The 15,701-nt window shown below is 38.4% G+C and overlaps 2 protein-coding genes across 2 annotated transcripts in view; one reads left to right on the top strand and one right to left on the bottom strand.

The window, feature by feature from the left end:
• Positions 1-15,701, bottom strand: part of LOC126761940 (uncharacterized) — a 277,755-nt gene that overhangs the window by 251,802 nt on the left and 10,252 nt on the right. The window lies entirely within an intron of this gene.
• Positions 14,178-14,564, top strand: LOC126761919 (uncharacterized). Its single transcript, XM_050478353.1, has one exon. It carries the CDS (start codon positions 14,178-14,180, stop codon positions 14,562-14,564), a length of 387 nt encoding a protein of 128 aa, XP_050334310.1.

Below are 15,701 nucleotides of genomic sequence, written 5' to 3'. Positions count from 1 at the left end.
TTTAATTTAAATGTACGCGAGGAGCACCTAATTAATCGATAACATCTGCAAGGCAGCTTTGTTGTTGCTGAGTTTAATGTTTTGTTGGTAAATCAAAGTGGACAGACAGCGCGACTAACGAATTTCAGTTCTGTCTGTTTTTATTTCTCGTTTTCTTTCAATTTCTTCTTTTAATTATCGGCGTTAGTCACATGAAACTGGTTCGTCGCATAAATTAGCGACAATCGACGCAATAAAATGTTTAAAAATAAAAATTAAATTTAATCAGTTATAATTTCAGCTGTGGTTAGTGCCAAATTAAGCGAAAATACGTTGAAAGTAAGCAAATGTGTATTCAATACCGAATTTCAAAATGTAACGCTTATTTTTAACCAGCTGTTCGGCTTATTCTTAAGGATTAAGTGCCGCACCCGAAAATGTGGAATATGCTTACGCATGGAGTAGAAATAAATTTAGAAGTTGATATCGAAAATATTGCACTCTTCTTCTTTATTGAAGTAGACGGTGCTTACGCGGTTATAGCCGAGTTTACAACAGTGCGCCAGTCGCACTTCCTGTTCGCTGTGTGGCGCCAATTGAAGATTTCAAGTGTAGCCAGGTCCTCCTTCACCTGGTCTTTCCAACGGAGTGGAGGTCTTCCTCTTCCTCTGCTTTCCCCGGCGGGTATTGCGTCAAATACTTTTAGAGCTAGAGTATTTTCATCCATCCTGTATCCACAGTCTCTTAAATCGCTGAACTATGTCAATGTGGTCGTACATCTCTTACAGCTCATCGTTCCATCGACTGCGGTATTATTAATGCGCAAAGGAACATAAATCTTTCGCAGAACCTTTCTCTTGAAAACTCATATAGCAGGACGGGCATGATGAGTAACTTATAGGATTTGGCTTCGTTTGTCGAGAGAAGACTTTACTTCCCATTGCCTACTCAGTCCGAAGAAGCACCTATTAGCAAGTGTTTTTCTGCGCAAGATCTCGAGGCTGACGTTGCTGTTGAAGTTAATGCTGGTTACAAGACAGATGAAACTATTTACGATTTCGAAATTATGACTGTCAACAGTGACGTGTGAGCCGAGACGCGAGTGTAGCGACTGTTTGTTTGATACCCTCGTTCACTACCTGACCCATTTGCTTCACTTCCTTATCCATTCTGGAGGAAACAGAACTAACGTTGCAGATCTTGAGCCCAATGATATCAATATCACCGACGTACGCCAGCAGCTGTAAGCTCTTATAGAAGAGGGTACATTCTCTATTTAGTTCTGTAGCTCTAATTGTTTTCTCCAAGAGTAGATTGAAGACGTCCCACGATAGGGAGTCGCCTTATCTAAAACCTCGTTTGGTATCGAACGGCTCGGAGAGGTCCTTACCGATACTGACGGAGCTTTTGGTATTCCTCAACGACAGTTTACACAGCCGCTTTTATTGGATTGGGGAGAGCAGATTTAAATTCCAATAGTCGGCCCCTATCGTTTTGTTGTTCTTCAGACCGGTAATTGCTATTCGAAGTTCTTCATGAGCGGGCAATGGAACGTCTGCTCCATCGTCATCGATTCACCATCTCATGGTGTTATGCTTTGACTGTCATTCAGAAGGCTGAAAAAGTGTCCCATTCAATATTCTAGTATGCTCTGGACATCAGTTACTAGATCACCTCTGGGGGTTCTACAAGAGTTTTCTCCGGTCTTGAAAATTCTGTTAGTCGCCGCATCTTTTCGTAGAATTTTCGAGCATTACCCGTCGGCCACTTGCCAAGCTCTTCATACTCATGTATTTTGGTCTCTCTCTTCTTTTGATCGCAAATGTGTCTCGCCTCCTCCTTCAACTCTCGGTATCTATCCCATCTCCCACATGTTGTGGTCGATTGCAACGTCGCGAGGTAGGCAGTCTGTTTTCTCTCCACTGCGATACAGCATTCCTTATCGTACAAGTTGTTCTTTTGCACTTTCCGAAAGCCAATGGTTTCATATATTTTGAAATGCCATAGTTCCGTTAAGAAAAGGAGTGCAAGTCGAGTAGAAAATCGTTCGACCGACTTATTTTACTTTGTGCAAAAGTTTGATCACAGAACTTCAGAAACCATAAATACAAATTCACGGGGCACCTGTTACTCTTACATTGTAGAAAATGTTGCACTTTTGCCTGAAGAAGGCCTTCATTAAATCATACTGATATAAAAATTTATTTAATAAAGAGGAATATTACCAAAAAATGCAACATAACCTCAAATGAAATTTCGTTTAAAAAATATGTGGAGAAAAGAACACGCAACTCTGGCAGCATGAGCTGCAGTACAAATTCAACATTTGTAAGAAAAGAAAACGCGATTAGGAACTTCACATACTCTCACCAATATATATGGAGTAAGGTCGACCGAATGTTTGAAAATCCCGATATTAGTTATTTGTTGCTTGGGCAGGTTTTCATCCGATTTCACCCATATTATGATACACTCTCATTTTCTTTAAGGTCAGCCGGAAGTACGAAAATTGAACTTCCATAACTCAAAGTTCTGCATACATCGAACTCTTGAATTGGCAATGGAATTAAAGTTTCATACAAATTTCTTTCCAATAATCGAACTTTTAAATTGGCTCATGATTCCCTAAGTTGCATTATTCGTGGAAATCCCACTCTGTAAACAGCTGCTCACGTAGAAGTCGGCGCTCGTATTTATCCCTTCAAATGTTACTATTGCAGATTATATTGAGTTGGAAAGTGAGATTTGCTCAGCTGTATTTATAGTAGATGATATTAAAGAACCGAATATTTCAGACCCAACGAATATGACTCCATGGAAAACGATGAGTATGCTGAAGAAGAAATTAATTTCATAAAATTTCCCAGTGGTTGCCAACGCGGAATGCTACCAAAAAATGCGTCATAACCTCAAATGTAATTTCGCTTTAAAGAATTGCTAAATGCAAATTAAAGTGAGCGCCTTGACCTTAATAAAACCAATAATAATCCCAATTCCAACGCACTACAAAATGTATCATTAACACGCTGAGGCCAATAGCGCTTGCAAAAGGTTAAGACTATCATTAAAGAAGCGCAAAAGACACCGCAAAGCGTAAAAGACAGCAAAACAAGTGAATGCAATAAATAAAATAGCAAAATCGCAATGTTGGAAAACTATTACAACAAATCTGTCTTGTCGAAACAAATGGATGAGTCCGCCAATGATCGATGGCCTGCTGTGCCAACGCTGGTGTACAAAAGACAAAAACACTTGTAACACTCATATTTACACATATTTACGTAAATGACGCCGCTTCAATGCGCTGCTCCAGCGAATTCCGCGGAGAAGATGGTTTTTGAAAACATGGAAAATTGACAGCTTGAACTTCAACTACAAAATAATCCATTTAATCAATAATGCAATTCAATTAACATAATGCAAAACGAAACACTAGCATTGTGTCACAACAACAACACGTTTGACTCGGCTGCCTACACCTCTTCTTCGGCATATACAACAATCACTTAGAATAGATAATTTTTGCACATTTCCTATTTCGCAGCAATAAAAGACAAAAGACTTGGTGGCCTCCTAATCCGTTAAGCACGAAATCGAACACGGGCTTAACAGTAACAATTAGCACAACACAAAGAACAAAGCAAAGTAATCGCTGCCTGCAAAGAAGCAAAGAAACAAAACTCAAGAGTCGTGAATATTTAAAAACTGACCAATTAAAGGCATTAACTAAACGCTAAAATAACAAAAAAAACTGTTTGTACATACACATAACTACTTACACATACTCACACTTGTTTGGATGTATGCGTATTGTGCATGAGTGCCAAGCCCGTCACCCCGCGCCAGCTCGCTTGTGTCTGGGGCTTCGGCTTCACCTTTTGCACCGAGATTTTTAAATTGCTTTTAATAGCTTAGCGATTGCCAATTGAATCCGCAATGATGGACGCATTCACACACACACAGTCACATGTGCATATAAGCTATTCGGCTACCCCAAACCGTTGTGTAGTCGCTCAACAGCTAAGCTTTTGGCTTTATTGTTTGGCTTCGCAGCTAATTCATTCTTCTTTGTGTTGTTGCTTTGTTTGCGTTTATTTCCTTTGTTTTGCTATTTACAATTATGCGGCCATACATACAGACATACATACGTACCGTTTGTTGATAGCTGTGGTGTTTATGGCCGAAGGCGCTGTTCGGTTGTTGCTTTTGACGTTAAGTCGGATCATGTCAGCCGGATCAGCGGGCGTCAGCGATTCTAGCACTTTTGACATTTCCATAATTACGCTCACTTCTGAGCATTTTGGCGCACTGGCGCCATTTAAACGCTACACCCAGCGAATGCTGTGTATTTACACAAGCCCAAACTACTTTGAAATTTATAGAAATTAATTGAACCACCTGGGGTCATAATGGCAAATACCATTTACTAAATAATTGCAATACATTCGAAACTAATTTGGACTGTTCAGAATTCAATAGATGCCATTATATTCAATATGATTTGCTCAAGAATTTCAGTGGCCGCAAAGTGAACCAATTAGATATCCGTTTCAACGCAACCAATATATCTGAGCTCACTCTCTATATACATACATACATTTATGTAAGTAGCTAACGTTATTAGTGGAAGGAACTCAAACTTGAATGTGGTAGATAAGACGCTCTACAAAGAAAATATTGTTAAGTTAGACAATGATGGCCAGCATTAGGTTAAATTTTCGTGTAATATTGGAATTTATAGTGAAGAACAGAGGAAACGCTTCCACGAAAATCTAAAAGTGATGGAAAGAGTATCAGTGATGATGGGGTCGTTACAAGAAAACTCTTAAACGGCATTTTATTGAAATATTATTTGTGTTTTCTACACTTTGCTCTACACATGCTGCAACAAAACTAAATAAATACATACTATATATCAGTTATTTTGTATCAGGGTTAGACTTGGATCTTGGAACCAGTAACTACACTACCAGCAATGTCAGTCTCGAAATCCAACACAGAATAACTCTTGCCACCAACTGGTACTTCGGACTGCAATTGTGAAATAAAGTCCTCTCTCGACGAACAAAGACCAAATCCTACAAGTCACTCATCACTCCCGTCCTGCTATATGGTGTAAAGGCGCTGACAATGGCATCATCTGATGAGTCGACTTTACGAATTTTCGAGAGAAAGTTGCTGTCGAAGATTTAAGAACCTCTGCGCATTGGCAACGACGTGTACTGCAGTCGATGGAACGATGAGCTGTACGAGATAGACGACGACATTGACATAGTTTAGCGAGAGAAAAGACAGCGGCTACGTTGGCTAGGTCATGTTGTCCGAATGGACGAACACACTCTAGCTCTGAAAGTAATCGACGCAGTACCCGCAGGAGGAAGCAGACGAAGAGGAAGACCTCCACTCCGTTGGAGGGACCAGGTGGGGTAAGACTTAGCTACACTTGAAATCTTCAATTGGCGCGAAACAATGAACGGGAAGAACGACTGACGCACTGTTGTAGACTCGGTTATAACCGCGAAAGTGGTGTCGACCTATATTCCACATGACAACTATGTGGAACCACCTTCAGAGTTCAAAAGGAGAGCTCTAGCAGAAACCTGGCAAGGGAAAGCCAACGTAATAACAACGTAATAACTGGCTCGTATGCAAACTCGAGAAACTCGGTCTGAAGGAGCTCGGACATACGCAAATGTAAGAGGTGAGTTACTTTTCGATTTTTTGGGAGCGAAGCTATATTTATTTGTAAGAACTATCGGCGATCGGATCTTTAAGTAGACGACTGTTCAATAAAGCCCGCATAACCGATTCTGGGGCTACTGGGCGATGTATAAGATAGTACTTGCTATACACCAGTTGAAAATAAAGAAGGTTAGAGATTTGCCTAGAGATCCTTCTGCGAAAGCACAGCAGGGTGTCACAAATCCTCAAAGCTTTGGCGGATTCTTGCTAAAAATTCCACATGCCTGAGTTATCTTGGAAATAAGGACGTTGACTTGACTTCGAGCAGCGATGGGTCGTAAAACTACTCTATTCGGTTTATGTGCGCAGTTTATATGAATCTAATCGGGTCAAATTTGGTCTTGAAAAAAATTAGTATCAAATTTGGTCTTGACTGTATGAAAAAAAATATTTACTTTTAAAAATTTACACTAGGTGACTGATGAGGTATCCGCAAACTCTCTTTATGAAATTCGATTGTCAACTTTTTTGCATGCTACACTGGCCACTGTAAGCTCTAAAAGCACTTGTATAACATGGGTCTAGTTTCTTCTGCAAATTGTCGCTTCTGCGACAGGGAGCCTGAAACTCCAGAACATTTACTAATTGACTGCCTAGTCTGCAGACGCAGGCGAATGGCCCTTGAAACCATGTTTCCAAAAAGGGATCACATCGCTTCATTAGCACCTAGCAGAATTTCGGAACTTATCAATATGCTGGGGCTAAGTCGGTAGTTGTGACTTAGGAGAGAGCACAATGGAACTTAGATCTATTCATCTTAGTCTTTATCTTTCAATCGTAATATGTTTCACAATAAATTCATAAAATTTCGTAAAAGACTCAAAAATACGATTCGCAAGCGAGATAACGGTCTTAAAATTCCGACCATAGCTCATGTGGGATAGCCAGATTTTCTAAATCTATGCTGTCTATTTAATAATCACACATTTTCTATTTTTAAACTCATAAGACTGATTTTTATGAAGAATATTAGTATTAGTTATGAAATTCGGTGGATATTTTAACGGAGTATACATTCAGCTTGATTTGAGCTTTAGTTCACCAAGGCTTTATTCAATACGAAAAGCAAGTGGTTATTTCAATTAGCCCGTCTGAAAGTACGTTCAAAAATTTGCTGATATGCTAACCATATTTTTGGATAAATAAGTGGATAATTTAAATTTGAAATTCGCTATTGCGAAAGCCGCGGAGCTGGCCTCTAATGCAACTGCTTCCAAAGACAACATCTACTTACACAGACCAAGCAACAATCTAGGTAGTAACCTCGTATCGCATAATGGTCAAAAGTTGCTTGGGAAACCTGACGATCCGGACAGAAGCATGGTAAAGATTTTCAAAACCCGATGGAACGAGCAACCTGGTTGCAAACTGCAAAAATCATATGCAAAACGGTAGATCGGAAATACACAAAATTCCTATTGGCACTCGATAGAAGAGAGGGTAGGAGCATGATGGGAATACTAACTGGTCACTGTCTGGTGGCGACACACGCCCGCATAAAGGAGTTGATAAATCGAAAAGAGTGTAGAAAATGTCTAGAGCACTTGTCCCGCATTGGCAATACTATGCTGTAAGCATCTGTGATCCCCACGGTATAAGGAGGTATCGATAGTGAGGCCACAGAGTCTGTTTAAATTCGCTTCTATCGCAGGTATCCTAAGAATAACTATACCTCGTGGACCTAGGAACTAAACTCTTTTTTCGCAAAGGACCAAAGCTGGTATATGTGTGGCTCATTGGTCCACCTGACTACTTTATACTACTTTATCGCTTATGCATATACTTATTTAACGCTCTGTGAGACAAGCAACCATTCCTAAGTTTTATATTAGTATACAAAGTTTATTTAAACTAACTTTTTGTACACATATATATACATGTATATGCATATATAATGTGTATGTTTGAAAATATATAACACCAACTTAATGTACTACCAACCATGAAAACCGGTCAGCGCAAAGAGCAAAGGCAAACGTTGCTATACCGACAAGAGCTTAACTTAAAGCTAAAAGCCAACAGTTCAAGTGAAGGCGCTAAAGCATATCCATACCACACATATACATATGAGTGTTTGTATGTACATATGTGTTGATTATTATCTTAAGTTAAAATACAAAGAATAGAAAATGAAAACAAACTCAGCGTAATTTTCGAGCAATCAAACATATTTTGTAATTTGTTGCCCTTTCAAATGTAATATGTGTTTATATACATACTTATTACATATACATGCACATAAGTATATACATACATACATATATATGCATAAGTATATAGGTATAACTATGTTACAACAATGTAATATATTTATTTCTACTACATATGTACACACAAGCGCCTCAGTTAGTCCATTAATGCCTTTAACGCGATTTCTTATAAATTGTTTACAGACATTTGTACATATGCGCTGGTATTTATGTACGTACATATATATGTATGCATTTAAGCGCTCACCACAAGCTTCTCATAAATGTTCAGTTTAATTCTTCCAGCATGATTTGAGGCTGAGAAATAAATATGGGTAAACAGCTGAGTATGCTAAAGAAAGGCGCATAAGTGAAAGTTTTCACAGCGTTCATACATACATACATAAATATATATGTACATATATACACACACAACTATTATGGTAATTTGTTAGGCCAGCTGTTCGACTTAGCAGTTTCTACCTGAGTGCAGATCCACACACAACAAGCCACACATATCTATAAACATGTGAAGAAAGTGCGACCGTCAACAAATCTTTGGATATCAAAAGTTAAACTGCAATGAAAAATGCTTTCTGTATGTGTGTGTGTTTGTGGAAAACAAAAACATAAATAAATTAAGTAGGTATGACAATAAATAAAATTTCGCCTTCGTTAAGCTAACAAAGCGGGTGTTGATAGCAGTGGATAGACTGACGGGGCTAGGAAAGCTTCGAGTTTTGATGATAGTGATTCCAAACATTGGCTCATAGCCAAAATTTTGTATCAAAACAGCAACCTAGAAGTTGCTAACACTCTTAAGGACATATTTAATAAAACTATACGAGCTTTTTTTCCTTTCAAACCCCTAAGACTAATCTAGAGCCCTAAAAAAGCCTTATTAACTTCAACAATTTATTCTGGTAGTACGGAAAAGGAGCTCGTATATCACCCTTACAGGCTGAAATCTAAGATTATGGAAAAATCGAAACAATACATTTTTGACCTTTAATTTTTTTTTGACTATTGACTTTTTATTAATTTTTCTAACACTAAATACATTGCAGGCAAAATGGACTAGTTCCGCATACTAAACTATAGGTATAACAATTTTTAACAAAAAGGAACCACTTATTAACTGCTTATATCCTAATAACTAAACAACCCTGCTTGCTGTTAGCTCTGCGCTTGCTTCGCGCTCTTGAGTGGATTACGCTTTGGACTCTGCTTTGCTGCGGCTTTCAAGCTGCTGATTTGCTTGCGCAACTGCTCCTTGAATTGCAGCTCCCGTGTGATGGCCTTCAAATCGGCGTTGCTGCACTTTTGTATATTCTGTATGTTTTCGGTGATGAGGTGCGTTGTCAGCACCACTTTCGATTTGTTCAGAAGCAATGGCTGCTGAGTTGGACGTCGCAGCTCTTCCAAATGCATGAAGAGGTCGTAGGTGAGCGAGGTACCGGGAGTGGATTGCTGTTTGCTGGACATTGCTATGATTTGTTCTTTGTTGTTTGTAGTAATGATATTAGCTGTAACTTGTCTTTTTAGGCGTTTTTTGTTGCTCCTAAGGCAGTCCGTTTACTTTAACAGAAGTATTGATAATGCGGTGCTGAGGTGAATGTACCGAGAATTTATACCACCTTCGGTCCGCTGAAAGGATATCGCATTTTTTCAAATCTACCTGCGATTACATAATTAACGGTTATGTACGATGTCAGTGTAGTAGTCTGTATATAAAAAAAAGGTAATATCTGCATTTGGTATACATATATGTATATATATATTTTTTAAGGTATTCTTTACAAGCTTTACGTAGCATAACTAAATAGAGGCGTTTATGAATTTAAGGTCACATTATTGAAGAATAGCTAGAGTATATTGATATAGCAGCTAGGCAAAATCGGTCCTTTGTCAAAAAATGTCCATTAATCGAAAAATATATAATGCAATACATTAGCTAAGTTAAGCTATATACTTAAATATATATAACTAGTATATCGTACAGAGAACTCAGTAGAGAAAAATGTCTGAAGTTAACATTCCTTTTTTAAGTAGCGCCTCCCTTTGAAAGGTTTAATGTACTTCAAAGATTAAATTAAGAAATAGCTTAGCTTTCATATTTTTAAATATTTTTTCAGATTTCCTTATACGTTATACTCTATCCGATCTCTAACTGAAACACTAAAAACGGATGTACCAGAAAGGTTATCCAAAGTCTGTTAGGTGCACTAGAAAGTTCACAGCGAAATCAGCTGCAAGATTGGCAGCATCAGGTGATTTTGCGCAAGAACCTTTGGGCATAGCTACTTAAGCGAGAGGTCGGTGGATAAAATAGACCACAGAAACGCTTTATCTGGGTTGTTAGGTTTGAAGTCAGACTAAAATGAGTATACGGCTTAGGGATACGCGACCCAACATCGAAATTTTCAAAATCTACACAGACGGTTCTAAAATTGCTGATGGTGTGGACACCGGGATCGTTTATGCGGAACTAGATCTCAGGCGACCCTTCAAGCTGCCGGAATACTGCAATATCAACCATTCAGAAGTTTTTGGGATCAGAAACGCTGCTGAAATAGCTAATAACGCAGGAAACGACATTTGATAAATGACATCAATATAAACGTCGATAGCCGAGTCGCAATTTAAGTAATAATCTCACATCGAATTGCGTTAAAGAAGTGCTTAGAAGCAGGAAGGCAGTTGATATAGTGGTTGCCGAAGAGCGGATGCATATATACTGGGTTCCAGGCCACAAAGCCGCTTTGGTAAAGAAATCGCTAATCAATTCAGGAATTATGCAAGTCGCTAAAATTAATAGTACGTAACGAAATTTCTGAAAGAGCTGACAGAAAGCTCAGGCTGAGATGGAATGCAGTATCGTCAAGACCATGTGCAAGGGAGCGGATGAAAACACACATGTTTACTGCTCACACGGTCTCGAAAAGACTGCAAGACGGTTGTTGGCTTAGGTCGCAGGTCACAACCCACTGTCATCACATGCCGTATGAGTACTATTAGTGGCGGATCTGGTAAAGGCATCAAATATGATATATACGCTGCCTGTAACGTTCTGAAATTGAAGACAAAAATCTAAGGAACATTTTCGATCCATTTATTCAGATGTGAAAAAATGGCGAAAAACATGCATCTGCGGCCGACAAACAAAACGTGAAAATTTCTGCATGAGAACTTCTGAAGAATACTATAGGGTCTCAGTGTACATTCCTTTATTGGATACAATCGGCGAAGATTTGAAGACGCGCTTTTCCAGAGAAGTATTGGATGGATTTCAATTGAGTTTGCTGCTTCCAGAAAAGGTATGTGCTTTTAAAACTAATGAAATGGAAAACATTATTAACTGTTTGATAGATAGATTCAAAGGCCTTTTGGATAATGACAACGTCGTGCGACGTTTGAAGCTCAAAGGTGAACTTGAGCACTGGCAGTGCCATTGGGGGCAAAGCAAAAGTGAAAAGACAACAAGTTACCGACTACTGCATTGGAAACGTTGAGTAACTGCGATGTAGACCTACATATATCCCATACTTTTCTTCGCATATTCTGCACACTTCCTGTGACGAATGCGAACACCGAACATGCTTCAAGGTTGATCAGCCTGGCGTTGCTGCACACGCATCATGACATTGAAGTCACTGCAGAAGAAGTTCTTGAAATATTCTCAAAACTTGTCCCACATCGTTTTGTTTGGTGAAACTTTCTATTCAATATAAAATATATACTATATACGATTTATAATGTGTTTTTTTCCATTTACATAGTAGGATTTGATATTAGAAGATTGATTTGACATTTTTTCACCATGATATTAAACTGTATAAAGACTGTTATATTTAAGGGCGTATTCTGGTCTAGGATTTTGAAAAAATCGATTTTTTTGCATATTTTGAAAGTTTAGACTTTTAAAAATATGGCGTTGGAAGGATTTTTCAAAATTCGGAGATACAGCCGATTTTGTGATGTGACGTCCGTGTGCACTGGAATTGTCTTGTAAACTTTAAACGCTTTTTTCTCGAAATACTTTTTTTGAGCTGGTTGACATGATATCTCAAGTTCTACTGAACCGATCTCATTGAAATTTGGTATACTATATCTTCTTTATACAATGCTCTATCGTCTCTGGATTGGATTAAAAAAATTTTGATTTGAAGTATTTTTAAAAAATTTGAAAAGGTCGAAAAAATCGGGTAAAAAAATTTTTTTTTTTTCAAGTCGACGCCATTTTGTTATTTCTTTTTTTGAAATGGTCAACCCGATAACGACATCCTTACTAATGAATAATCTTCTTGTTTTTTGTGTTTTAGATCTCTACAAGGGTTGAAATCACGTCAACCAGGACGCACCGTTTTTTTTGAAGCCCCCACTCCACCGGCCCGTATCTCGACGAATTTTGGTTTTTTTTCTTCCAATTTTTTTTTTTATAATATTAAAATGTCAATAAGAAACATATAAAAAAATGGATAGTAAAAATGTTTTTCATTTTTTTTATCTTAGTTTAAAAAATGCCTAAAATTCATGCGTCTGGACCAGAATACCCCCTTAATATAATACTCTTCATATTTCAAGCAGATGTCAAACTGTTTTTGGATCCGCCCCTGGTATTACTAACGATAATACGTGAGACTAAGCAAGGAAGCAAGCATAAGACGCTGTAAAAAGTCCACTGCTTCTCTTCTGCGTTATCTAGAACTCGGCTTAGATATATCGAAGCTTCGCAGTTAAAGGAACTGGATAAACTATTAAAATGAGATAACAAGTCTCTATTAAACTTCGCAAAAAGCGTAGACGGCTATGGGCAGTAAACTTTAGATGGTGTTAAAGTAAAACTGGGGTTACACAGGACCGCTAAGTTTATGTATAGCGTGACATCTAATCTGTTCCTTTGTTTTTGTGTAGAAATTGTAACAGCCGTGTCAGTAAGTCGTTAGTTGGAAAAAAGAAAATTTTGCTACGTTCTGGCCTCCACAAGTTTCGCACTTTAATTTTGTTATTTGTCTAATGTTTCCATTTGCATGCTTACGTGCAATCAAACCAGCTTTTCCTTGAACAAACTTTTCATCGGAGAATCAATTAGCTAATTTTTTTCGATTATTTCCTCTTTCTAAATCATAAAGTTGCGTTCTTCATTTTCTCGTTTACTTGTGTAGACAACGCTTATGCGGTTATAGTCGTTATTCTACTAAAACAGAGAATGAAGTACAGTTAGCACCAAGATCAATTAGTTTTCTTATGCCAAACGGACCAAAATATTTATGTCCACACATAAAACCAAGCAACAAATATACATATTCTTTTAGCTTCGCCTCAACGACACAATTTTGTGTTAAATGTGGGGAAATCCCAATTATTGGCATTTAGTGTAAAACCATTCTCGTGTAATGAAAACATTTTACAGGCTGCTAAATGTCATTGCATTGTTCGGGCATTTCAATTGTTCTCGAAGTGTTTCAGAACGTTAGCATTGTTGCCGACAGGTCTAAGCAAAACATCAGTAAATGAAATAACCCACATACGGATTTAGCGGATTACGAATATGCAGAATCCTGCTGAATGGCAGCGGTCACAAACCAAAACAATGCAAAAATATTGACATCACTTCCGCTCACCTTTTAATCCGCCCAAATTTGTGTCTAGACACGACCGCCGGCAGCATATTGTTCGTGTGGCGACACGGCGCTGCACGTAATTGCCATTTTCACGGAAACGCGCAACGGTCAGGCGGATAATGCGTGCGTCAATTTTTACTACACCTTTCCATAAATGCCTTTGCGTGAAGTCTTTTGTTAGCTAAAGTGATTTTCGGCTGCTGAGCCGATGCTGCGCTCTAGAAACGCCCAGCGAAAAGGTATTTGCGGATTAAGCGGTCCTTTCGCGCAAAGATACGCGCAAGGATACGCGCAACCGCGAGAGAGAAGAGCGCGCGGCTGACTCGGAGAACGCGGATAACACAGGTGTGAAACAATGCAACAAAGGAGCGCTACGGCCAGGCCAAATACACCTTGATACACACAAACACAGGTACAGTCGGCAAGCGAGCTACGACCTAGGCGCGAGTATAAAAGCGCACAGCATGCCAACAAGGACTCATCATTCGTGTGTTTGCCGCTAATGTGTGCCATCGGTTCACTGTCTGACTCAGCTATTATACTTAAGATATAATATTTGCAGCTCAAGTTATTAAATCTTTAACTGACAAATAATAATATTTGTGCGAGCAACTACTTAAACTTAACAACCACACCAAATAAAATGGGTTCCTTAATGCGCAAGAGCACCACCAGCAACAGCAACAACAGCAGCAGCAACCCAAACAACAGTAAAAACAAAGCATCAGTTGGCTATCAACTCTTTATGTATCAGGAGGAGCTGCGCCGCGGCAGTACACGTGGTCTAAGCGTCGCCAAATCGAAGATATCTCTCACTGAGTCCTTAATACGCGAGAACGTGCAGAATTTAAACAACCGCAGCGACGAAGATCTGCGCATCATAAGCCGAGAAATGTCATTCAAGAAGCATCTGCAGAAGCAAGTGTCACGTTATTCAAAGCTTATCAAATTGGCAATGGGCGTAGAGCAGAAGGCCATTAAAGATTCTACGTCTATTAGCAGTACAGCGGTACATTCGCGAGTGAAGTAGTCGTCGTCTAATATTTAAGCATCTCTGTTAACTTAGTACCGCTGTGATTAATTGTAAAGTTATTTAGTTTTAAATTGTATATTTTTTAATTTATTATTTGTAGGTTAGGGCATGAGTTTGTAGTGTTAAAATTTTGTATAGAAAACTGAACAAATATAATTTGCATCAAGTTAAAATACCAAACTTTAAACTTGCTTTTTATTCATAAGGTTACTTTCTTGGTATAATTATGTCCACAATGTGCTTAACTGTCTCGTCTAACTCTAATATAATGCCGAAAGCTTAAGGGGCTATACCAGTGGATCACTTTCAAAAAAAATATTTATTTCATTTTTGCTTTTTCGATAGTTTATATTTCCAAAAATATCCTGTGAAATCGGCAAGGTCGTATCGTGAATAGTTTTTTAATGACAGCGTTCTAAAAAGCAACCGCTCGTAGAAAACGACATTTTTCAAAATTGCTGACATCATAACTCAACGAGAAACTCACCGATCGTCTTCAAATTAAAACTGAGTATTGTTGAATATATTTACTATACAATGACCTACGATCTTTTGGCACTTTTTTTTTGGCAACTCCAAAGACAGCACACAACTCCGTTATTTTTCAAAATTTTTGTGAAAAAAAATCTTAAAGTATAGGTGAAAATATACCTTATTACGTCCAAAGAAGTTCGAGACATTCAATAGACTACTTTCTTAAAAAACAATTCACAAAAATCGCCGAATTTTCCATGCGTTACACTGTTATAGCCCCTTAAGCGATAGACTTTGTTATTGTAAAAACGAGCATTACTTTCTGTTAAGCCTTAAAGTTAATATCATAGACCCGAATCAACAGCATAGACGATTTTGTCTGTACTTGTGATCCAACAAGAGGTCCTTTTTTGACAGATCACGCTTGAGTCGTGTCAAGCTGTCATGTTATTTTTGGAATGGCTCTTCACATTTTACGTCGAGATCTTAAATTGAAAGCGTACAAATTCGGTCAATTATGTTCCGCGATGAGGCTCATTTCTGGCTCAATGGGCATGTAAAACAAGCAAAATTGCCGCATTTGGGACGAAGAGCAACCTAAAGAGATTGAAGAGCTGACCCTTTATACCGAAAAAAACATCGGTTTGATGTGGTATTTGG

This window comes from Bactrocera neohumeralis, chromosome 6, assembly GCF_024586455.1.
Source record: "Bactrocera neohumeralis isolate Rockhampton chromosome 6, APGP_CSIRO_Bneo_wtdbg2-racon-allhic-juicebox.fasta_v2, whole genome shotgun sequence".
Classification (NCBI taxonomy): domain Eukaryota; kingdom Metazoa; phylum Arthropoda; class Insecta; order Diptera; family Tephritidae; genus Bactrocera; species Bactrocera neohumeralis.
The sequence above is the reverse complement of the archived record's forward strand: the minus strand, read 5'-3'. Positions and strand labels throughout refer to the sequence as shown.

Excerpts from the sequence above, each read along its gene's own strand:
- LOC126761919 (XM_050478353.1), top strand. The coding sequence starts at position 14,178 with ATGGGTTCCTTAATGCGCAAGAGCACCACCAGCAACAGCAACAACAGC.